We start from the raw sequence: 25,675 nt of genomic DNA, 5'->3' as shown, positions 1-25,675 counted from the left end.
TATCTCATTTGGCGACGAATTCGGACAATTAAGCGTGCGGCAGTGAAAAGACAGTGTTATAATGTCGATTGGAAAGTTGCAACCGTTTGATCCTAACACGGACGATTGGGCGTTGTATGTGGATAGGTTAGAACAATATTTTCGGTTTAAAGAAATTTATTGTCTAAGAAATTACAGAAATTTCACTTATAAGACAACTTATAAATAGCTATTTCATAGTGAATTCCGTAACGGAGACATTGAAAGTCCCTACGTTAATTACAGTGATGGGCAGTGCAAGTTACGAGTTACTAGTGACATTGTGTACGCCGGACAAACCGTCAACAAAGAACTTTGAAGCGCTAAAAGAGCTGATGACTAATCATTTACAACCTAAAAGGAGCATAATGGCGGAACGTTACAAATTTCGTCAACGAATACAAAAAAAAGACGAGTCGTTGGCAGTTTATGTCGCGGATTTAAAGAAGTTGACTAAATATTGTGATTTTAAGACGGAACTGGAAAATAATCTGCGGGATCAATTCGTGTGCGGCATAGCGGACGATACTATTAGGCAGAGGTTGTTCGTAGAAGACGAGTTGTCATTCGCCAAGGCCTGGAAGCTAGCGGTTGCCATGGAGGCAGCAGAGAAAGACGCGGCGGCTGTCGATAGTAAGACGCGCGGCACTAGTAAAGAGGTCGTGGAAGTGCTTTACGCATCGGCAAGCGGGGCCAGAACGCAGGGCTCGTCGGGGACCTGGAGGGCTAACGGGGCAAACCAGGCAGCGGGGCGCAGCAAGGCGGCGTCGCAGGCATGGGGCGGACGCGCGCAGGCGAGACCGGCGCCCGGAGCGGGAGCGGCAGAAGCGCAGCGCGGTCGCGATCAGGGCCAGTGTCGTGTTTGTGGCGGCAGTCATGACGCGGCAACTTGCAAATTCCGCATGTATTCTTGTCGCGTATGCATGCAACAAGGACATTTGAAGAAGGTGTGTCCCCGACTACAAACCGGAGCGAGAGTACATGCGTTGGGCGCGAATGAAGATGATGAGGAGGAGTTATTGAACGAGGTACCATTTAACGCTTTATCTGTAGGCAGTTTAAGTCGTTATAAGCCGTTTATGATGACGTTGGACGTTAACGGTATATGTTTGGAAATGGAAGTTGACACCGGTAGTGCTATTTCATGTATAAGTCTAGATTGCTATCAAAAATTATTTAAAAATTTACCTATTTTAACATCTAATGTATTACTCAACTTTTACGCGGGAGGAGGTTTTCGCCCATTCGGTAAAATTACACCGATAGTTAAATATAAAAACAAAGAGATAACTTTAGATTTATTTGTTATAGAAGGGGGCAAAAACCCATTGTTAGGAAGACAATGGCTTTACGAATTGACAATGGGTCTGGACCAGTTTAGTTGTAATAAGATCGATACCAAATTGGAACTTACTATGGATTCATTGATTTCTAGGTATAAGGATGTATTCGCGGACGGGCTCGGGCGGTACACGGGCGGCACGGTGGCGCTGCGCGTGCGCTCGGGCGCCGCGCCGGTGTACATGCGCGCGCGGCCGCTGGCGTACGCGCTGCGCGCGCCGGTGGAGCGCGCGCTGGACCAGCTGCAGCGGGACGGCATTATCACGCCGGTCGAAACGTCAGACTGGGCCACGCCGATAGTACCGGTAGTGAAGCGTGATGGAGGTATTCGCATATGTGGCGATTATAAATTAACACTGAACAGATGCTTAGAAATTGACCGTTTTCCCTTGCCTAGGGTTGAAGACCTGCTGGTCAAGTTACACGGGGGGGAAACGTTTTCAAAAATTGATTTGTCTCAAGCATATGCACAATTCGAGTTGGACGAGGCATCCAAACCTTATACCGTGATCAACACACATAAAGGCTTGTATATGTATAATAGGCTGATCTATGGGCTTTCATCGAGTCCGGGGATATTTCAAAGGAAACTAGAACAACTTTTTGCAGACTTACCGCGAGTAGGTGTTTTCCTTGATGACGTAATTATAACGGGAGTAGACAGGGAGGATCATTTGCGTACAATACATCAAGTGCTAGGACGCCTCGAGAAATTTGGGTTGAAAGTAAAGAAAGAAAAATGCTCTTTCTTCGCGGAGTCGGTGACGTATTTAGGGTTTCGTATTAGTAAACAAGGGGTTCACACGTGTCCGGAAAAGATAAAAGTCATAAAGGACATGGCGATACCGGCTAATTTAACCGAGCTTCGCTCATTCATAGGAATGATTATGTACTATGGGAAATTTGTTAAAAATATAAGTATGACTTTAACACCATTGTACAAATTATTAAGGAAGGGGGCTTCGATTATTTGGACCAAGGAATGTTCGGAAGCGTTTAATGCCATCAAGCGTTGTTTGGTTTCCAGTTCGGTGTTGGCGCACTATGACCCTGAACTTCCCTTATGTCTAACTACGGATGCGAGTTCGAGCGGCGTGGGCGCTGTGATTTCGCACCAGATGCCAGATGGAACGGAAAGGCCTGTTGCGTACGCGTCCAGAGTGCTCAATGCGGCGGAGGTAAATTATTCTCAGATTCAAAGAGAAGCCTTGGGAATTGTGTTTGGTATAAAAAAATTCCATCAGTACCTGTACGGCCGAAGGTTTTTGCTAAGGACCGATCATAAGCCGTTGGTATCAATTTTCGGAGATAAGGGAGGTATTCCATCGATGGCCGCGAGCAGACTACAAAGATGGGCGGTAATTTTATCTGGTTACCAGTATGACATAGAATACGTGCCTACGGACAAAAATGGAGCTGACGCACTGTCCAGGTTACCAGTGGGGAAGCAAGCAGCGGACAGGACAGAGGTAACATATGTACAATTCGTACAGGATTTCTTACCAATTACTAGTGATCAAGTCAAAACGAATTTAAAAACAGATAGTCTACTGAGAAAAGTGGTTATGTACTTACAGTCAGGGTGGCCGGCAAAGTGCGACGATCCTGAGCTGCAGCCGTATTGGGTAAGGCGTCACGAACTGTACTCAGAAGCAGGATGTATCATGTGGGGCTACAGAATGGTGATACCCACGTCATTAAGATTTGATGTTCTGCGTGAGCTGCACATAGGCCACTTTGGAGTGGTCAAGATGAAAAGTCTTGCCCGGAGCTATGTTTGGTGGCCCGGCATCGATGCTGAAATCGAGAAAACGTGTCGAGAATGCACCACATGCGCTTTGGAAGCACCAGCTCCAGCCAAATCTACACCACAAGCTTGGCCATATCTCGAAGAAGTTTGGAGTAGGTTGCATATGGATTTCCTAGGACCCTTAAACGGCATGACCTATTTAGTTGTCGTAGATTCATCGTCCAAATGGATCGAAGTAAAACAAATGACGAGGACGACGGCAGATGACGTCATCAGAGTTTTAAGGGAGATATTTGCGCGTTTCGGGCTACCCAAGATGATGGTATCGGACAATGGCCCGCCGTTCACGAGTGGAGAACTGACTCAGTTCATGCAATTTAATGGCATAAAACAAACTTACTCTCCGGTGTATCATCCATCTTCAAACGGAGCAGCGGAAGGTGCAGTAAAGCTAGTCAAAAAAACAATTTATAAGGCGTTACGGGATAGGCAAGACGTGGACGCTGCGCTCCAGTCATATTTACTGGCGTATAGGAATTCTATTCACAGTAGCACGGGCGAGTCGCCGGCGAGGTTGCTGCAGCGAAGAGGTCTGCGCACACGACTTGACCTGCTGCGCGCCGATGCTGGCGCCACGGCGCACGAGTGTGCGCGCGCCGCGCAGCTCCGACAGCGCGAAAACGCGGGGGGCGTCTCAAGGTCGTGTAGTGTAGATGATAATGTTTGGGCTAGAAATTTTAGCAAGGGGGAGAAATGGGTTAGCGGTACGATCACGGAACAATTAGGTTCGCGTAATTATTTGGTGCAAAGGGAAGACGGTCAAATTATTAAAAGGCATATAGATCAGTTACGCAATAACTCACGCTTAGCTATAACGGCGTGCCCAGCGGCGGACGATGACGATAACCATGAGAACTCGGAGCCGTGCCCGCCACCGGAGCTCGCCTCTGTGCCACCCGCCCCGATACCTAAACGTGTGCCATTGCCCGTAGAAAGATATGGTAATCCCATATTATATTAGGTACTTATTTGTTATTTGTAATAATACAATTATTAGGATAAAAAAAAGTAGATTATAACCAGTATTATAATTGTTTATTGTGTACTTTATAAATAACTATATTTAAGAAAGTTCTGTTGTCAGTTTATTATGGTAATAGGTAAGAGATAGAGTAGATACGACTATCTATAGTGGGGACGGCTTTTCCATGTCAGTTTTAGTAGCATTTATTAGTTTTAGTAGGGTTAATTTCATCTGGCCTGGAGGAGAAGTTTTCACAGGATCCTTACTTGCCATATTAGTACATGGCCGACGACCGTATACTATGTAGTTTTAGTTAAGTGGTAGGGTGTGATATATGTACATGTATAGTACCGCAGGTACATACATAGACACGTATCACAACTGATCGCTCGGTCAGTCAACTCGCGGGTAGGTTAAGATTTTTATAAATAATTCGATGTCATAATTTGGTGGTAGTTGTAACTTGTCTTCGAATATATCTTTGAATACGAACAGACGTGCATTGACCTTTTTAATTAGCTATCCCAGTGTTCCTGGCTCCTATATATCTCACAAACCTTCAAGAAAAGAGCGTATTCCCATCTTAAAGGCCGGCAACGCACTTTTACAACTTCCTGGTGTTGCGGGTGTCCATGGGCGGCGGTAATCGCTTACCATCAGGTGATCCGTCTGCTCGTTTGCCTCCTATTTCATAAAAAAAAAAACAAATTAGTAATAGTCAAATTCCGAGTGAAAATTCACCAGAAAAAAAGAACAAAAGCCGAGCGGAAAAGGCTTACTTATTTTTTTACCACCGGCCAGCGCGCGCGGTGGCTGTAGGTACCATACAGGTTTGCCATGTTACAGTGTTTAAAACTGAAATTGTACACTAAAGTAAATTAAATTTTCAACTTTGTAAGCACCAAAACACCAAGACGCTGAATCTCTTTAAATGTGTAAGCTCAAAAAGGAAACAAACTTTTGAAAGTAATTCAAAGGCTCACTCATTAGTGGCATTACATTTTAACTCGTACGTGGGTGACCATCCCGCGAGGTAATCGGGTACCCTGTTTATCTACGAGCCGGATACGACACGATAGTCGTTGACCTAGTTAGTTGTTGTTGATAGTTGTTGTTACGAGGTTGCGGAGTGTTAGGGTTGACAACGCGCATGTAACACCTCTGCTTACCATCAGGCGGGCCGTATGTTTGTTTGCCACCGACGTAGTATAAAAAATGCATAGTCCGCAGGCTACGATGACCGCATAGCACCAGGTAGGCCGTATGCTTGTTTGCCACCGATGTGGTATAAAAGAAAACCAGCGACCAGATTGTACGTTTTAACTTATATATCGTCAGGTGACAAGCAAAACTCACTAATTACTGACAAATAATTAAACAAAAATCAACCTTATTCGGATAATAATACGGTTCACTATGGCTATGAACTTGTGGTGGTGTTAGTGACTTTTGCTTGTCACCCGAGGATTTATATAACAACTTTTTCATATACCAAATTGATTCTAGTGTACCTAGTCTACGTCTTCGCAAAAGTAATATTTATTTTCCCCCGTCTCGTCGTTTGTAAAAGGCCGTTCAAGCGGGTTGGAATGGACCAATAATTACCCGGTTCACCGCCGCGAATTGCCGGTTGAACCGCCTGGAATTACGTGCTGAACAGGCGATTTGAACCGGATAGGCAACGTGCGGTCACACGTTTTAATGTTTCGGTACCGGTTAAAAATGTTAACACCTGATAATAAACAGTTGAAAGTTAACGTTTGTTCCGTATTCCAATTTTGTTTGGGTTAATTTAAATTGGCAGAGTATATTTTCAATAAAAATGTGCATTTAAGGACTATTCTATTTAATTTGATTTATGATCAATCAAAAACGGCATATAGGTGCTTTGGGGTCCCAAATAAATCATTTTTGGGGTTCCATACCCAAAGGGTAAAAACGGGACGTTATTACTAAGACTCCGCTGTCCGTCTGTATGTCTGTCTGTCTGTTCGTCTGTCTGTCACCAGCGGTGTCAGCAAGGTTGCATTTTTATCACCTATCACTATGCCTGTTACTTTCGCACTTACATACTTGTTACAACGTGACAGGCATGGTGACAGGCGATAAAAATGCTACCGTGCTCAGCCCACAGGCTGTATCTCATGAACCGTGATAGCTCATCATCATTGGCCACATCATCTGTTGTAGATGCTTGTTGCGGCGCTTGTGGGTTTATGGGTTCCCTCATCGCCGTTGATGGCTGTAAAGTCCTATCGCAGCGCGGCATTTCTTGCCAAATCGATCGCACACAAAACGCGAGTCCGCAGGAGGTGGTAGAGCACGACGAAGACTTTTCTGCTTAAGGTTCTCCAGCCAGTCATCGTCGTGCTTTGATGTTCCGACTTTAATGTCGTGACGCCATTCCGGTCTCATTTCAGCACGTTTCTCCCAACTGTCGGTCCGAATGCCAAAACTGTCCATGTCCCGCTTACATGGAGTCCTTAAACCGTAGAGCTGTACGCCCAACAGGTCTTTTTACGTCCGCTATCTGATTCAAAGATTCATTTATTTCGTCATCATGGGTTACATAAGGTGTCATTTCAGTAATATATTAGGTCCATGAGCCATGGTGTGCCTTTCGGCGTACGATATAAAAATATAACTAATACTAAAATACCTAAGAGTACACGCTAAAATATTCTTAAAATAACAACAAACACTTAAAATATACTGACCCAGCATAACTTGGCGTGGTAGTCTCCCAGGGTCCATGCGATGTACGTGACCGAGCCAGCGAAGTCTTCTCTGCTTTAACATAGCAGTTAGGCTGCAACAATGCGTTCTTGAGAGCACTACCTCGTTGCTAATCTTATCTTGCCAAGTAACTCCAAGAATAGTTCTCAGGCAGCGCATGTGGAAAGCGTTGAGCTTCCGTTCTTGTTTCGCGTATGTAGTCCATGTTTCCGATGCGTACAGCAATACACTTAGTACGCAGGTCTGGTATACAAGGACTTTGGTGTAAGTAGTGAGCATACGGTTTCTATTTATTATACAATGATAACCATAAGCGACACTATGATAAATGTGTGATTAGTTTTGGGACGTGCGTGAGCGTCACATATAGGTACATATTTCTTACTTAATTTTTTTTACTGGTATTTTCTTTCAGTCTATTCACTTCTCTACAACTTTCCTTTACTGAAATACTAGGAGCAAATAAAGTACGTTGACATTGACGCAAACACATTCGAATCAACGACCTGGAGGCCAATTCAAACTAATATTTTGATAATATTTAGATCAGTACGGTTTCACTCACTATTATTTTTAGTCGATTTTGGCGACATGTTTCGGATTCTTCGGGAATCCTTCCTCAGGCACGAGTGTCCGCAGCGGTTATACGTCGTGCACTAGTAGTCGTGTAATAGTGAGTGAAACCGTGCTGATCTAAATATTTTGAAATATGTGTCACGGTAGTTTAATTTCGATTAATATTTTGATGTCAAAATGATGTCTACAATATGTTATCATTCGCTTGTACGTGTCGCTCGCGCCATACAGTTACGAACAAGTGCGAGCGAAATGCATGCGCGAAAGATAACATAAGTTTTTGTCAAAAATATCATTTTTGGTACAAGCTTTTATCGCTGACTTTACTTTTCTTTCCACAGGCAATACTAATCGAGATTATTCTAACAACCCCAAACACAATTAATTTGTTTGCTGCAACCCCAAACAGAGTTTCCATGGCTATCTAGCTCTATGTCATCATAATACTGCATTGTCATCCGGTTGATTTATTTATTTAAACTTTATTGCACAAATTTACACAAAAAGAGTACAAATGGCGGACTTAACGCCTTGATGCATTCTCTACCAGTCAACTATTGGGCTAAACAGAGACAGTTTCGTGCAGGACTGTAAAGAGTGGATATGAAAAAGATCCAAGTCGAGACTACTAAATATGATACTATACTTACATATATACATTTTAAATATACCTAAATATATACAAATTCAATATAAATAAATAAACATACGTATATATAATAATTATGTACCTACTTACGTAGTGTCAGATATCACGCAGACATTTAGTCGCGTTAACATTATGTATGCAAAATTTCAGTTCAATCGGAAATCGGGAAGTGGGTCAAATTTAGTTTCTAAGATTTGGCCCACACTAACTATAAAGTTAAATAAAAGCTTGTAAAAAATGACATCATTTTTATATCAAAATGCATGTTCAAATTGACCTGTTGTTTTATCAACCACCCGGTTACTTTTATCTACTACATATTATCTTTCCTAAATTAAAATCTTCCCTATAGGAAAGTTTAATAAAGTATTTAATAACGGTAAACAGCCCAAAAGGCTTCAAAGAATACAATTTCTCTGTATAATATTTTATATTTCCCGCCGTCTCGGGTATTTAAAATTCATTTTTGGTTCTTTATTTGTTGTGTTCTTAGGTAAGCTACTTCAAATTTTAATTAAAGGAAGGTATTTTGCGGCAGAAGCTCTGAAATTACTATTTAGGTCATTGAAATATTCGATGTTTACGTTTATATTAACCTTACCTAACCGCTCAATTGAAACAACGTGATAATTACTAAATACGAAAACAACACATTTCATGCTAAAGCCTGACCAGGAATATATGATCACGCGCCATGTTGCGGAATTTCACTGGAACTAATTTTTTCATACTTTACTGAACTGTCACAGTCTGACGCTTTTGCACATATCAATAAAAGGTAACGCGTGTTAGTAATAGGGGGGGCGGGTGGGGGTTATCTGGCAATCTTATTAATCGATCGGAATTGAATTCGTATTAATCGGACGAAATTCCCACCATTAGAGCCGTGGCCGACCTGATTGGTTACACTGCTTACTTCATTTTATATTTACCGTGTAAGTGACTTTAATATATGTGTGAAATAAGCGAGATTGAAATGGAAATTGAATAGCACACTGTTGTGCTAATGAGAGTGGCTATGAACTGTGTTCAGGCATAATAAAACATGTCTATCGGCTACATAATTCAAATGACGCGGGAAAACACCGCCCTTGCGCCGACCGCGCGACAGTCACGCCACTCTCCGGTGAGCTCCGCCCGTGGCTAAAAAGGGAAACCAGTCGCAAGAGAAAAAAAAATTATGTTAATAACTATACTATCATAAATTTTGGTCCTTCGAGCCGGATTAAGTAACCCTACGCGAAGATTTCGCGAATTCGGGTTACGGATATTATGGAGAAAACGCAGTATAAATCCTTTAAAAAAATTGTAAATGTTACGGGATTTATACTGCGTTTTTCTCCATAATATCCGTAACCCGAATTCGCGAAATCTTCGCATAGGGTTACTTAATCCGGCTCGAAGGACCAAAATTTATGATAGTATAGTTATTAACAAACTGAAAAAAAAAACCTAATTAACCCTTAAATGCATAATGATGTATATATGCATCGTATATTTGATAGTCCGTGGCTCAATATGCAGCTATCCAAAATATTATTCCCTCAATCTATACAACATGACACATCTATTTCAATTTATTAAAAAGTTATACAAAAAATCATGCATTTAAGGGTTAAATATGAATGGTTAATTCTTATGACCCACTCCTACACAGATCCACTACTAGAATAGAATAGAATAGAATTAGAATAGAATTTCATTTAATCAAGTAGGATTAGTACCACTGCGCAATTACGACTGAGCGCGCTGGTGTAGCTAACTGCGATTTTGACTCCAATGCATCGGCGCCATTCGTAGTGCTCGTAAGGCCGGTCTTTACGAAGTAATATATATGTCTATGGATAGCCCAGACTGAGCAGGTGTTATTTTAAACGTCAAACTTCTATGAAATTGTGATGTTTAAATAAGACTTGCAGAGTCTACGCTATCAAAATCGCTGCAAACTTAGGTTGGCCTAATTATAACTTGTTATTGTAATGTCCATATCGTACCGTGTGTTTATATTATCTTTGAATATTTTGTATTTTTGTTTGACATGTAAATGAGATGTACATTTATTAATAAATCATCTGAAATCTGTAATCTGAAATCTGTGCAGTGCACACCAACTTATAGGGATAAAAGCCCCGATCGAAAAGGTCCTTAATCACTTTAAAATTATTCTCTTTTCCGGGCATTTGCGGGAAGTTATTGAATATTCGCCGCAAATTTATCGTTACCGTTTTCTTTATACATTTACCGTTACATTTAATACCATTTTCGGTTGAATTTGTTTTAAGTTTAAATATAACTTACACTTTATGTATTTTTCACGTCACTATATGATGTCACTGTAAAGGTGCCCACTGATTATCAGTCCGCCGGACGATATCAGCCTGTCAGTTAGAACAAAAAATTTACAGTTCCGAACAGGCCGATATTGTCCAGCGGTCTGGTAAAGCGGGCCCCCTAAAATGTTGTATGGACTTTTGCAAGAGCCCTTGAAGCCTATTTATAGTTTTTATTTTTATTTTGAATTTCGTTACTTCAAAACAAGAGGCCGGAGGCTGTTCTTAAACAAACAAATATACCTACTAGATTAATTTTCTGTAGTAACCAGTAAATATTACACAGACAGACGGACAGACAGACAGACAGACAGACAGACAGACAGACAGACAAACAGACAGACAGACAGACGGACAGACGGACAGTAGTAATAGGGTCCCGTTACCGTCCCGTACCCAAAGGGTAAAAATTTGGGTACGGAACCCTAATAAGAAAAACTGACTTAAAAAAGGATAATAAATTATTATCACTTTTTATGCAAGCAACTGATTTGTTTAAAGTACTCGCACACTTACTTAAAGCATGTCTAAGATTAAGTATGCCTCCACAAATGTAAAGTAATTATGCAAGTAGGAAACGGAATGTAAAGTTGTGCAGTCGCCATCAGATATATCGGAGCGGCCGAGGTGTTCACAATATCTGAACACGCACTCTAACGCCTTGACAATAGAGGCGTGTTCAGATATTGTGAGCGCCTGAACCGCTCCGATATATCTGATGGCGACTGTACGGTTAAGCACTGGGCCGCGCTGAAAGTTTCTGGAATCCGATTGAAACTTGGAGTTGCACTTGTTTGCCATGGTCGAGTATTCGCGTTGGCTAGGCGCTAGGCACCGAGCTGGCGAGCTGAACGCCGGCGCACCAGTGTTTAGCCACAGGGCGGACAAGCCATACATCAAAAATCACTTGCGTTTCTATGTGCGAACGTCAGGTCTGTACGCGCATGCGTTATAGAGTAAGTTGCTTAAAAATTGTACTGAGCGGCCGACAAACGGCCGTCAATCTGCTGGCGCGGGGCGAGGTAATTCGAGTCGGGGCGGGGCGGTGCGTGGCCGTTCTATATGATAATACTATTACTTATTTTGTGGTTTAGCTACGTCTAGTACATTTGCTATATGAATTAGTGTACCACGGTCGTATTTGACTTATCACTCAAAATTAAGGTGACTGTCCGTTTCCAACCGCAGCTGCACTGCTGCTCCGACACTACTGCGGCGGCCCAAACGCGTCGGTGTTATTGTCAATTTCCATAGTAAAATGAATGACGATATCGACTGCACGTAATATGGTGATTTTAACGTTTTCCCGACCGCAGCTGCACTACTGCTCCGACACGTCGGTGTTATTGTCAATTTCCATAGTAAAATGAATGACGAGACCGACTGCACGTAGCATGGCCATTTTTGCGTATTTGGTGTATTATTGCAACTGCGGCTGCAGACCGCACGTCAAATCTGTCACCTGCACTGAATTGTCTTTGATCACAGATATTAGTAGTTTTAAGCAAAGAGGATATAACCACTACGTTCTAAGGAGTTATTACACCCACGGATAAACAACCCTGATGGTACCGTCGCCATATATCGCAGATATATCGGGGCGGCCAAGGAGCTCACAGATATCTGAACACGCCTTTATTGTCAAGGCGCTAGAGTGCATGTTCAGATATATTTAGCACCTCGGTCGCTCCGACATATCTGATGGCGACTGTAGTACTACTGTAAACTTTTTTGCTAATCTATATTGAGCCATACGAGTATCACAGAGCCAGTTAGGAAACTAGAATGATAGGTCCGAAAAAGAGAGTGTCAAATTCGGAAGTTAACTATAGTCTGGCAAACCCTTCGAGCAACACCGGCTTCCGACACGTCGGAAGGGAGGAGCCCAAGCGATATCTTACCGTACAAATCGTTCTGCCATTTTTTGCGGGGGAAAACGTGCACACAGTCGCACTTCTCACTCACTACTTGCAAAATCCAATCTCTAATTAGGATTGTTAATTTTTTTTTAATGTTCTATTTCGAAAACCATTTCGAGATATTAGGTTTTTAAACAGTTTCCGACATTTGCTGCGATATAATAATCGAGGATTCAAGATATTTCAACAAACCTTTGACCTTCTCGCGAGGCTGAATATAATAATGTCATCGTATAGTAAAAGTTATCGAACCATAGTAAATAAATCCGTCACTTACGTAATTGTCAAAGATGTCATTGTCATCAATTGTCATAATAAAAAAATTCAGTTAAACCGCTAGTTTCTTACGATTTGATTTATAATTTTTAATACCTAAACAGTAGATTTTGATTGCTTAATATATCAAAAACCTTGTTTCCACTTGTGGGAATGATTTACAAAAATTATAGTCCGCGAAGACCTACGTGAAAGACGGTGTTGTCGTGAAGTAAATGTGGAATGGAATACTTCAAGTGTTACACACAATATTGCTGTGAGGATCACGTCGATGTAAGTATAAAATTAATATTATTTTACTACGAATATTTAAAAGTCCATTTTGGTGGTCGGGTCACTATTACCTATTTATTTTCTGTGATGATGTGGCCAGAATATCTAAAGACAAACCGTTTAACACAGCTTGTCCGCTACTAGCTCCGTTTTACTGATTTGAAGTTAAATTCAACAAACAGACATACATATATGTAACTTGCAAGCAATAAATCATATACATACAAAAATACATAGTTATATTCAAAATACAACATGAAACTGAAAAGATAATTTCTAATTTCCAGGTACCTACAAGTTGCAGTTCAAGGCTCAAGCTGCTGATATCACGATCATGGCGGACAAAACTAAAGTTAATAAAGAGTTGTGAAAAATAAAACATGTCTTATTTTTTACTTTTTTATTAATTTACGAAAAACCTGTTTCCCAAAAAAGTGTATACATTATATGTTCAACATGTTCTGCACGTAAGGTTGACATTGAGGGCTTTGTTTAGTAGCATTCAGTTGAAGTTGATTTAGGTTCTACTCTTGTTGATCCAGAAAATAATTGTATAGTTTATTATTAAATCTATGCCCACGCCCAGGCACAATTCTTGCTATAACTTTACATTCTCCGCCTTCTCTAGAAATTTGTACATTATATACATCCAATAAAACTAAGGTATATAACTTAAGGCAGATTTGTGGAATCAGCTTTCACAAATTTAGCGTATTTTGAGATTATTGATTTAGGGATTCAAATAATACGACGATATTATTTATAGATTCATTAAATAAACTGTTCTTTTATTTTTTCGTAGTTTTGCGAGGATAGCTATAAGCTCGACAGGGCACGAGCGATAGAGAGGCAAATAGAATACCGAATATCCGGCAAAGTGGCCAAATACCAAATAGTTGCCGAATATTCCTGGCAACTGTAATTGTATTGTAATATATCATATTATATAATGTCGTTTATGGTGACAATTTCTCATTTTGTCATTGCAAAGCCATTCCTGAGCTAAATAAAAGAAGCAATCATTTATTTTTATTACAAGGGGCAAAGATGTTATTTAATACCTCATGGTAACATATTGATATCCAAACATACGAAACGATACAAAATTGAACCACGAGAGAAGCGAATGGTTTAAAATTTAGAATATTGACAGTTGCGGAGGTCTCAAGGCATGAGGGTTAAACAAACTGTGTTACAGTGCAACACGTAATTCTTCACACCAACACGAGGAAACCATTTATTATTCAAATTAATTTATTAAAAGTTCTTTCTATCGGCCAAGGCGAGGGAAATATCTTTCTTCATAAAGGATTTCTTGTCTCGCCCGTCAAGTTTTATATGGATGGTGCGGTCATATCATAGAGTGCCGTCGCCCATTCACACCTGCAACTGGACAATATGAAGTGTAAATTACAAATTATTTTATTCATCATACTTCACTGTTTGGTACCTAAGGAAAGTAAAATTGGCTTAATATTGATACTTAGAAAGATAAATCTGTAATATTTTGCTAACACCGAACGACTGCCTGCCCACCATTGGATAATTTTATTCTTACGTGTCGCATCGTCATCTCCAGAACCCACGAATCACTTTGCAGAAATCAATAAAAGGCCTGCTAAAAGAGCCTACCTGACATGGTTTTGAGGGGACGTTTATTACAGACTTCTAAATCCAGCCGCACGTTTCTGACGGCCGAGTACCTATACGTGATGCAGGTGGATCAAGTGCGCACTCCCCCCGTATATATCACGAACTCCATGAGTCCCGTTTCCGTCGGATTGCTGTGTGCGGTGGTCACGCATTTAGGCAAGAGGATGGGGAAGAAAATTTCACATTGTGAACTTACCTTAATGTTAAGAATAATTTTTCCTCTGCATTAATTTTATTTGAGTAATTTGATTGTATTTCGTCAATTATTAAGTCTCATTCAATGTTGAATTGCTTTTCATTTAATCGGCAATATTATCTGAATAAAGGATCACATTTAAACATCAGATTTTTTATTAATATTGCGTAGCTGCCTTCGTCGGACTCTGACTATTGTAGAAAGGCAAACTGGTGTTCTTTTTCATGTAGCATGTAGCATTATCGTCACTCGCTTCTTCACGTAAAAAATACAAAAGTAAATTAGTATTTTATTTGTACGTATGACATTATATGACGACATTGACAAGCCATCAACGAACGCTGTCGCGACTGCACGCCGCAACAGCCGCAGTCGTGCTGCTACAGTAGTGCGGCACCGCGTAACGTCGCAACTGCAGTGCAGCGGCAGTTACAATTGGACAGTCACCTTTATCGTCCGTAAACTGACTTTACCGACAACCATTTTTTTTAGATACCACTTAAAATCTTTACCATTAGCCACACGTATATTATTATGAATTATGGTTCTCCTGAGAGTTAAACTCGCTTCGTTTTGTGCGATTGGAATGAAACCCCTACGCGGTGTTTAGCGGTTCATGCAATCAAGTTTTCCGGTGGGCGAGTGATTAAGTTACTCGCACGCTGTTTGACGAGTCGCGATTTCAGTCCCGCCCATGTGGCATTGGAAAAGTAGAACTAACTTGGAATTTAATTCGAGAACACGGCAACCAATTCAATGAGTTTTGGGCACACATTTTTTTTTTCTTTTGAAATCGATAGTCCTCGTGATTCTGAGTATAAATAACCCAAAAGTTGATGAATTTTAGAAAAAAAGTAAATGGTACATGAGAAGGAGGCTGGCTCAACTGGACTTAGCTGGAAAGAGCTGGAAGTCGCCGCTCAGGATCGCGACAAATGGAAAATTCTTCTGAGATCCCTATGTCCCTAATGAGGGATAACAGGATTACATCATCATCATCATGGCCCAGGCATTGCCAATGTAGCCAACTCATGAGCAGCGAACAATTGAATCCTTAAATATCTACCTAAATTTGTTCAAGCCGAGTTTATGCTAAAATATGCATTAAGTTTGAGTGGGGCGGTTTCCGGCCCATCTGCATTCAAGCTGCGTCTCGACTGTTCTGTTTTATTGTCGAGATAACGCTATCGCTGTCTTACTTTGTTCGGGTAAGGACAGCGCGTTGGATACGGTTTTTACAAGCTTTTATTTAACTTGCTAACAGGGCAAGTTACTTGTTAGTGTGGGTCAAATCTTGAAAGCTAAATTTGACCTATTTCCCGAAGTATTAGCTTCCAAGATTTGACCCATCAACCAACTTACACACATACATAAATAGTAACAGGGCAAGCAATAAAATTTTGTAATAAACCAAAATTAAGTAATAAATAGTTATTTGTTTTACAAGGGGGCAAAGTAGTTGTTTTACGTTTAACCTCTCGTGCTAATATTGATACTCGAGCGAGCGAAAGATTCCAAAATTGAATCACGACTCACGATACGATAGACGATAGTGTTGTGTTCCTGCCGGTGAGTAAGGTTGCCAGAGCTCGAGGGAGAGGAGTGTTAGGGTCGGCAACGCGCATGTAACTCCTCTGGAGTTGCAGGCGTACATAGGCTACGGAGACTGCTTAACATCAGGCGGGCCGTATGCTTGTTTGCCACCGACGTAGTATATAAAAAAAAAAAAAAAACGAGCGACAAAATCAAATCATCATTTAAAAGTTAATTCTACCAGCCAACAAGGAAATAACATTTGCATTTGATTACTTTGCCACTTCTTGTCCTTATCAGACGTCGGCGACCATCTTTTGGAACTTATCTCTATCCAATCCTGTGCCACAGATTATATAACTGTGCTATTTTGCTCAGGTTGGCAGCGTGATAAAATGAATCCAGCTTTTAATATTATCCATCCAGGTTAGCTTCCTTCTTCCTCTACTTCTTTTGCCCTCTATTTTGCCTTCTATTACTTTGCACACATGTGGATAAAATGCAGCTTTCTTATCAGTTTTTGAACAATAAAGAGAGCCGGCCAGCTGGTGTGGTGAAAAATAAACGTATAGTCTAAAGCAGCTGCATCAACACAAGTACGCCAGTTGTTCGTATCTTATAACGAAATCAGTGCAAGTTGGCTCCGTCTCTATAATAAGGCAGAAGGATTACTCACATAAATGTATTTGAAGAAAGAGGGTCCGAAGACATTACATGCGCAATGCGATTAATTTGAAAACATGTTTTACTGCTGCAGTAAAAGCTGCTTTTACCAAACGATATTAGAAAACTGTTTCAATTGACAATAAAATCATTGATGGACATTGTGCAGCTCAATGATATTATATATGTAGATATATTCATCCATTATATATATCCATTATATTTAACATTTCTGGATTAACCCCAATAGCTAGTTTACCCTGTATATATCGAGTAATATTTATGACTGCTTTCGTAGTTTTTCCGAGCATATCGCGGGGCAGCTGCAAGGTTGTTTACGTTTTAAAATAATGCTTTAAAATGTTTCATTCGTTTTACTCGTATTTTTCACTTAAAAATGGTATTTTTAATGTACAATTTTTATCAGTGTTCATGTTTTATTAAATTGCATTAATAGCAATAGGTATTCTTTATGAACTGTATATTTATATTTATTTCATATCTTTATTCATTAAATATATACAACAAACTTTTCACTATTTCTAATTTTTATTAATTAATTTTAATTTTATTATATAAGTAACAACAGTTTTTAACTAATTAGGTATTTAATAAGAAACAATTATTTATACATATTAAAATACTTGGTAGTTATTTGATAAATTATTTAAAAAACCGGCCAAGTGCGAGTCGGACTCGCGCACGAAGGGTTTCGTACCATTACGCAAAAAACGGCAAAAAATCACGTTTGTTGTTTGGGAGCCCCACTTAAATATTTATTTTATTCTGTTTTTAGTATTTGTTGTTATAGCGGCAATAGAAATACAATCATCTGTGATAATTTCAACTGTCTAGCTATCACGGTTCATGAGATACAGCCTGTTGACAGTGGTGACAGACAGACGGACAGACAGACAGACAGACGGACATGGGAGTCTTAATAATAGGGTCCCGTTTTTACCCTTTGGGTACGGAACCGTAAAAACGAGCGTTTCGTCATACAAATGTAGTCTCCATTTTCCTTTTCAGGGTACCGTACCCAAAGGGTAAAACCGGGACCCTATTACTAAAGTCACTGTCCGCCTGTCTGTCCGTCTGTCTGTCTGTCTGTCGTCCACAATTTACACCAATGGTGACGCCTTTCCACTGCGCAATTCGCCACACGACTGAACGCGCTGGTGTAACTAAATGCGATTTTGACTCCAATGTATCGACCCCAGTTAAATAATATATGTGACGTTTTCAACCAAAAGGTACCACATTGTCGCTTGTTGATAAGGTTGATTTCTAATTGAACCTATATGGAAATAGCGCCTGACAAGCGACAATAAGTAACCTTTTGGTTGAAAATGGCACAAATATAGAGTTTTGAATGATTCACGGTTAGTTTCACTAGACTTATATTGACCGGGATATAGACCGTGATTACCTTTTGTATTATTTGTGAGCTCCCGATACATGATGCATGTAACTGCGTCGAAATATCGGGAGCTCACAAATAATACAAAAGGTAATCACGGTCTATATCCCGGTCAATATAAGTCTAGTGAAACTAACCGTGAATCATTCAAAACTAATATATGTACAGTCAAGTAATATATATGTATATGTAAATAACTAAAATAACTGATCGTCCACTTTCCGCTAAAGATACAATATATTTTTGCAAAGCAATCCATTCCAAACCGCTCATTTCCTAATTTATATAAAATTAATGATTCAGAAGCTCATTGGGTAGAACAGATACAAAAAGATTATTTACCAGTAGCCGAATCCCCTGAAATCTCAGAAGCGATGTTATACTCAATTCAATAATCATCGAAACCTCTTTAAATCTATTTACACTCAATTGATATTCAACTGTATGTTTAAAACGTTAGGGTTTATTTTTAGCTACACTATTAAATAAGAAGCGACGTTGTTAAAGTTTGCTGATTATTAAACAATAACACTATAATTTCTTATTGGGCATATAACGCGCAGTTTAAATTATACCCTAATACAAGTAAGTAAAGTCGTTTTTCGAATGCTAAAGTTGTCTTACATAGGTGGTTTTGAAAGTTATAGCATTTGTTGTAATTATTCATGGTGGTAGGTAATTATCTTGAGCCAGCCGAAGCAGAAAATGATGATAAGAATGTCTACGGGGAATTCACACACCATTTAAGTAAGCCGTAAAATGATTAATAATCATCATCATTTTCCTCGCGTTGCCCCGGATTTTTGCCACGGCTCATGAGAGCCTGGGGTAAGCTTGGCAGCAAATCCCAAGAATTGGCGTAACCCACTAGTTTTTTACGAAAGCGACTGCCGTCCGACCTTCCAACTCAAAGGGTAATCTAGGGCATATAGTGATTAGTACGGGTTCCACACGACGTTTTCCTTCAACGAAAACATAGGAAATAAAGTTGTTTATAAGAAAAAAACCGGCCAAGTGCGAGTCGGACTCGCGTTCCAAGGGTTCCGTACATTACACAATTTAAACAATGTATTTTTTATGTGAAATGTCTTTAAAAAACCCGTAGGGGTCGAATCAAAAACTAAGTAATTAAGTCCGACTCACGCTTGACTACACATTTCTAATAGGTTTTCCTGTGATCTATAGGTAATGAACTATTTTGTGTATTTTGTTCAAAATTTTAGACCCAGTAGTTTTGGAGATAAAGGGGGGAATGGTCATTTTTTGTATATTTTCTTGAATAACTTCTAAACTGTTTATTCTAAAATTATAAAAAATATATATTTGAGTTTCTCACAATGAGCTCTTTTATTTGATATGTAACACGATATAGTTTGAAAAACTTTATTTTTTAATTTTCTCATTTACCCCCCCAAAAAGGTCCCCATGTTTAAATTTTATTTGTTTACGTTACATGCCCATCTTTGGGTCACAAACTTACATATGTGTACCAAATTTCAACTTAATTGGTCCAGTAGTTTCGGAGAAAATAGGCTGTGACAGACGGACAGACAGACAGACAGACGGACAGACAGACAGACAGACGGACAGACAGACAGACCGACGCACGAGTGATACTATAAGGGTTCCGTTTTTTCCTTTTGAGGTACGGAACCCTAAAAATATGACAAGTGGTAGAAATTGCTAAATTTCTTATTTTAGACAAAAAACGTGAATTTGTTCATTCACTGGGGGTTTTCATTCTGCACTGGAGGGTTTACCCTAGTAGTATGTATTTTTTAACTTTTTTTACTACAAAAATATCGTTATGCCTGCAGACAGAAATAAATCTCCTGCCTGCGAATGACACACAGTGCTAATGAATATCTAAGAAAAAAAGACGATAGCAATTAAACGGGAATTAATGGTTAATTAGAAGTAATTATGGCGCGTGTTCTGAGGGCGTGCTGGAAGGGCGTGCTGGCTGATGGAGGAAGATTGATGCGTCTTTTTACTTCCATGTTCTGAAGACGGTTTGCTGGATAGCTAGTTAGTTGAGAAATGAAGAATTTATCTTTCGTTGATTGATACTAGATAGATAGATAGATAGATAAATGATTTATTTGTGCAGTTGCAATTACACACAATATTAATTTACAAACACATCAGAAGAAAAAAAAATACTAATTACTACTTACACTAACAAAGAAATAAAATTATAACGAAAATACCCTAATAAAAATAAAATTATGTGCAAACTGTGTGCGTTGCAGCAGGACAAAAGGGTCACGGCTCAGTGATACGCTTCGCTCTTTGGAGCAAAGCACTGATTTTCTGCCGGAACCCAGGTTAAAATAAACAAAAAAAATAAATAAAAAAATATGCCCCCAGAGAATAACGCTACGCTAAAGACAATTGAAGTGTGGAAAAGGGAAGCCATCACGTAAATGACATTTCATGTATGCGAGAGATGGCGAAAGCTAGGCAGACTAGCGGCCGCTACAGGCTGTTGGCGGACTGGAAAATACGGAAGGCTATATTTATTCAGGAGATATGGAGGGTGATTATGTAAGTAAGTATATCTTGTACCGTTCGTGACCGCTACTTACTCATGTACTGTTACGCAGCGTACGTAGGCGAACAACACGCGAACGCGAAGCGAAGCGGCGCGGCGCGGGGGAATCAATCCTTTGATATCTATAGAAGTGTCCTAAGGGGGCGATCTCGTTGCGAAAGCGGTTTACACGCGAACGTGGAGCGGCGCGGCGCGGAGCGGGGTGAATCAATCCTTTGAGAAGTGTCCTGCGTGGGCGATCTCGTTGCGAACGCGTACGCCTTGGGCCCGCCGCGCTGCGCAGCACGCTTCGCGTTCGCGAGTGTTCACCTACGTGAGATGCAGCGTTACAGTGATGGTAAATATTATCAAACTAGGTAAATAGTAAAACATAAAATATTGACAGTCTTTAATGTAAACTTTAATGTAATGCGTGTCCTAGGTGAGCGATCTTGACCCGATGGCGAAGCGGCGCGGCGCGGCGCGGAGCGGGCGCGTTTAACCCATTTGATTTTTAGACGCGAATACGACCTGGCTAGAGGCGTGGCGCATGTAGAAATAATATAATGTTTAGGTAAAAAAATAATAAAAATATTCGAATGCACGGAAATTGACACAAGGGACTTAAGCGCTAATAACGTGTAATCACGTGTATGGCTCCTACGACCTACGACTATTGTGAGTTCGCTGTGATGATGACTCGAAAAAATAATCATTTTTAATAAAAGCGCCAAAAGTATGCTCCATTGGGCTCGCGGTATACTTTCGTCCCTTTTGCGGTGGAAACAGCGGGCTGCTGGGGTGCGGACGCGAAACAATTTGTGCGTGACATAGGCCGTCGACTTAGACAAAAATCGTTCCTGGTACAGAGGCTGTCCATAGCCATCCAGCGGGGCAATGCCGTGAGCATTATGGGCACTTTTGCACCGGGAGCGATAACGAGCGGGGTTGACTAATAGTTACCTCATGTAATTATCTTTAATAATTATGTATTACATTTTTTAAGCTAATTGCGAGGTCTACAGTTCACAGAGACCCTAGTTTCGCTTATTAACAGAGCGCTAGCGAAGGTCTCCGTTTCGGATTGTCTAGGTTGCATTTCCTATCCGATTTTCGTGAAAATTTGGGAGCTTGACGCTGCCTTAAGGATGACTCACGGACTCCAGTCTAAAAATATTTTATAAAATTAATAAAAACCCATATTTACATTTAAAAATTTACCTCAGTAATATTAAAAAATTGCAGCAGGTATTGTAAATAGTTTTACCTATCCAGTTAAGCACAGACATTGCAACCAGATTAGAGGAGGTCGGGGAAACACAATTGTTTCTCAGCTTGCCAGGGGATACCGGGCACAATGGTTCACATTCTTTGATCGTTGACGTCTTTAAATGATCACGTACGTAATTAATACATGCATGGTCGTTGTATATTATTTGTATAAGAAAAATACACGAGCATGGAATGAAAAGTCAAAGTCAAAGTGTTTACTTGTAAAACATAGGTGAAACTGTTACAGTGGTGTAAAAAAATATCATAGTTTGATATTAGTTTGGTAAATATCATAGGTAAATAGTGAAACATAAAAATATTGACAGTCTTTTATAATAACAGTAAAATCATTCATTATATAAATAAAACATATGTATAAGTTATTCTATGGTTTACGATAAGTGCTAGTGCTGCACTGGCGGTAGAACATTGCAGTAATACCCCCTATTAAGTGCAAAAGTCCTACATTTTATAAGAAACAATAGATAATAATAATTGGTCATGAATATGTAAAACGCAAATTCTTAAAGTTTCATTAAGTGAAATCACATGGGTCACAGTCATATTTGATTTGATTTGATTTATTGAATAAAAACACAGATCATGTCCAAGTCGCTTACATACTGTTACAAAATAAAAATAAAATAAAAAATCTATACAATTAAACAATATAAACATTCATATACTATTAAAATACTTACATTTATAGACAAACGTAGCGTAACTACGACAAATAAAATATAAATCCATATATATCTATATTTTTGGATATTTTTAATCATTTTCATTTTTAGTTTTAATCATGTGCCGCAAGATGGCAGTAAATTTACTGTGTTTACAAAATTTATTATGACAATTACCTCTATGCACTCAATTCTCTTTGATGGTACTACAGAAGCCGTCAATTATTAATATTGTCTTCGGTTACCGCGATAGTTACTCATGAAATAAAACTATGAAAACGGATTATATCGCGTATATTGAATTTATAACACATCCCGACGTTTCGAACCCTTTATATGTTATATGTTTTCGCGGGCTTGGTTTCCGCAACTCGACGTCATAATATATTGCGCCTATTTTGCGTGATGGTTTGCCGGCACTCTTCTTGACAACCAAAGATAGATATAACTCCATAATAGATGGATACAGTCTAAGAAAAAAACGTGCCTCGAAAATCAAGAAAATTTGATTCTCGTTCAGAGGGCGCTACTAGCTTTGGCCTACTGTCGTATAGATGGCGTTAACGGTATCGTTTGTTATTTAACAATTTTAACGCATATCAGTGAAAGAACATGGGTCAAAATCATAAAAGTAATTAATGCAAATTAAAAAAAAACATTTATCCATATTTAAATACATTATATCGTATTTTTACAAATCTTCATTTTTAGTTTTAAAGTGTGTCGATAGATGGCAGTGAATTTTCTGTGGTTACAAAATTTACTATGACAGTACCGCTCTAGTATAAGTTACTCTATGTTGACAACCCAGCTCTTCCAAGAAGCCTAGCAGACCCTTGATGTTGCCGACGACTTCTGGGAGAGACCTCGGCGAACCGAGTTATTGTGCCCGGTACTCTGCCACCCCTGGACATTCGAGGATGACGTGGGCGGCTGTCTCTTCTGCCTCCATCATGCATGCCCTGCAAAGCACACACGCATAACGCATGCACGCATGGTTAGTAAGTGCTTGTTTAGTGGGGCGTGGCCAGTTATGGCTCCGGTTAGTAGCCGGAGCTGTGGCCTCCTCAGCAGTCGCAGCCTCCGTGACATACCTGGGTTGATCGTCGGGAGGGCTTCCTTTGCCTGTCTGCAAGTACCTAGGTTTGTCCAGTACTGTTGGTGTTTTACCTTGGTGTTGTGTCGCAGCATGTTCCGGAGCCAGGCATATGGTAGGATTGGCTCCGGTTCTGCCACCTTCAGTTCCGAGCCTCCTCTTGCGAACCCTTTACATAGTGGTCAACGGGTGACAATCAATTCGGGTGTCCGTCAATTATTATTAATATCTCTCCTTTTCGTCCTTATGCAGACAAATTTCCATTTCTTCCTATCTTCATCAGCCTGACCTTCATGTCTTCCGTGCAGGGACCGGAACCGCTTACGGTAATCGAGGTTTTTAATCGAGTTATTAAAACGCTTGTTTCGAGATACCTCATAATCCGGATTAATTATATCACCGGATAAGCTTGTAAAAGATTAACCCGATATATAATTATTTTCGATTAGAGGTTTATGACTGAGCGCAAACTAAATTAATCTTAACAGTCGTAGTTATTAAATGTTAATTAAAGATACATTTTTAATATCAAAACTTCCGTGAGACACAGACATATTAAACATATTAATAACGGGTCACTCACGTATCGCGCCGAGTCATCGGGCGCGGAGGGCTGCGGCCCGCAGTCTGCGCCGGTCCGTCACCGTCAACGCAAGCTCCTGATGACGCTCCTCGGTACGGAGTGAAACATGTCGAGCGTTTTTCGACTTAAAATACGTGAGTGACCCGTTATTAATATGTTTGTTACCATGACAAACGAAACAATTAAGCGCTTAGTTTCAGAATTAACCCCATCAAAAACCCTATCAAAGCGCTTACACAATAACTGTCAGTTAAACGATTAATTCATCAATGAGATTAACTTCATATAAAATTAACAGAATTACAAACAAACGAATAATTGGCGATAGGTTTAAAGAGGGGTTTTCCGGTCCCTGCAGTTCCGTCTCAGTATATAAAATAATTTAGTTCGAAAATCATTAATAAAATGCTGGCCCTCCATTAAGGGAAGCTGATTTCCGGGTGATGCTTCCTTTTAAGCTCACAATCAGGGCTTAGTAAATAATTAATTTTACAAACGTTATCTAAAGAGAAGCGGGTTGACGCAGATGAAATCAGCCTTTGCACTAAGGCACAGAATAAGTAACAGTATTATCATGCAGAACGGCCACGCACCGCTCCGCCCCGACTCAAATTACCTCGCCCGACGACAGTAGAGTGGCCGTTTGCCGGCTGCTCAGTACTATTTTTAAGCAACTTCCTCCGGTATGACGCATGACGCGTGTACAGACGTGCCGTTCACACATAGAAACGCAAGTGATTTTCGATGTATAGCGTTTCCGCCCTGTGACTAAGGTGCGTTGGGGTAAGATTTTACGGGTTTTTCGTATGGCGAAGCATTACGGGCGACTTTTCATCTTACCCCGCATGAAAAACCCTTTCAATCTTACCCCAATGCATCTTATTGTTTTCAGTACTTGTCTCATCAAAATGCCCAACGCATTTGAATTATTTACCGTTGATCGAATGGTAACTGCAGCTAGCGTACTACGTAGGCGCGCAACACGCAAACGCGAAGCGAAGCGATGCGGCGCGGGGTAAATCAATCTCGTCGCGCTTCTTATGAAGTTGATTTCGATATAACTGGCAGTCATTTAATCGACAAATAAAAGTGCTGGAGTAGAAAATAATACAAACGTTTAGTTGTTCTAAGCTGTCTATTCACGGGCAGGT

General features: G+C 40.1%; 1 protein-coding gene across 1 annotated transcript; it reads left to right on the top strand.

The window, feature by feature from the left end:
• Window positions 1-217: 217 nt before the first annotated feature.
• LOC134749633 (uncharacterized protein K02A2.6-like) lies at window positions 218-4,130 on the top strand. The gene has a single exon (XM_063684649.1). It carries the CDS (start codon window positions 267-269, stop codon window positions 4,128-4,130), a length of 3,864 nt encoding a protein of 1,287 aa, XP_063540719.1. The 5' UTR covers window positions 218-266.
• Window positions 4,131-25,675: the final 21,545 nt, after the last annotated feature.

Source organism: Cydia strobilella, chromosome 18 (assembly GCF_947568885.1).
Source record: "Cydia strobilella chromosome 18, ilCydStro3.1, whole genome shotgun sequence".
Taxonomy (NCBI): Eukaryota; Metazoa; Arthropoda; class Insecta; order Lepidoptera; family Tortricidae; genus Cydia; species Cydia strobilella.
The sequence above is the reverse complement of the archived record's forward strand: the minus strand, read 5'-3'. Positions and strand labels throughout refer to the sequence as shown.

Bases quoted from the DNA above. Each gene is read 5' to 3' on its own strand.
- LOC134749633 (XM_063684649.1), top strand. From the start codon at position 267: ATGGGCAGTGCAAGTTACGAGTTACTAGTGACATTGTGTACGCCGGAC.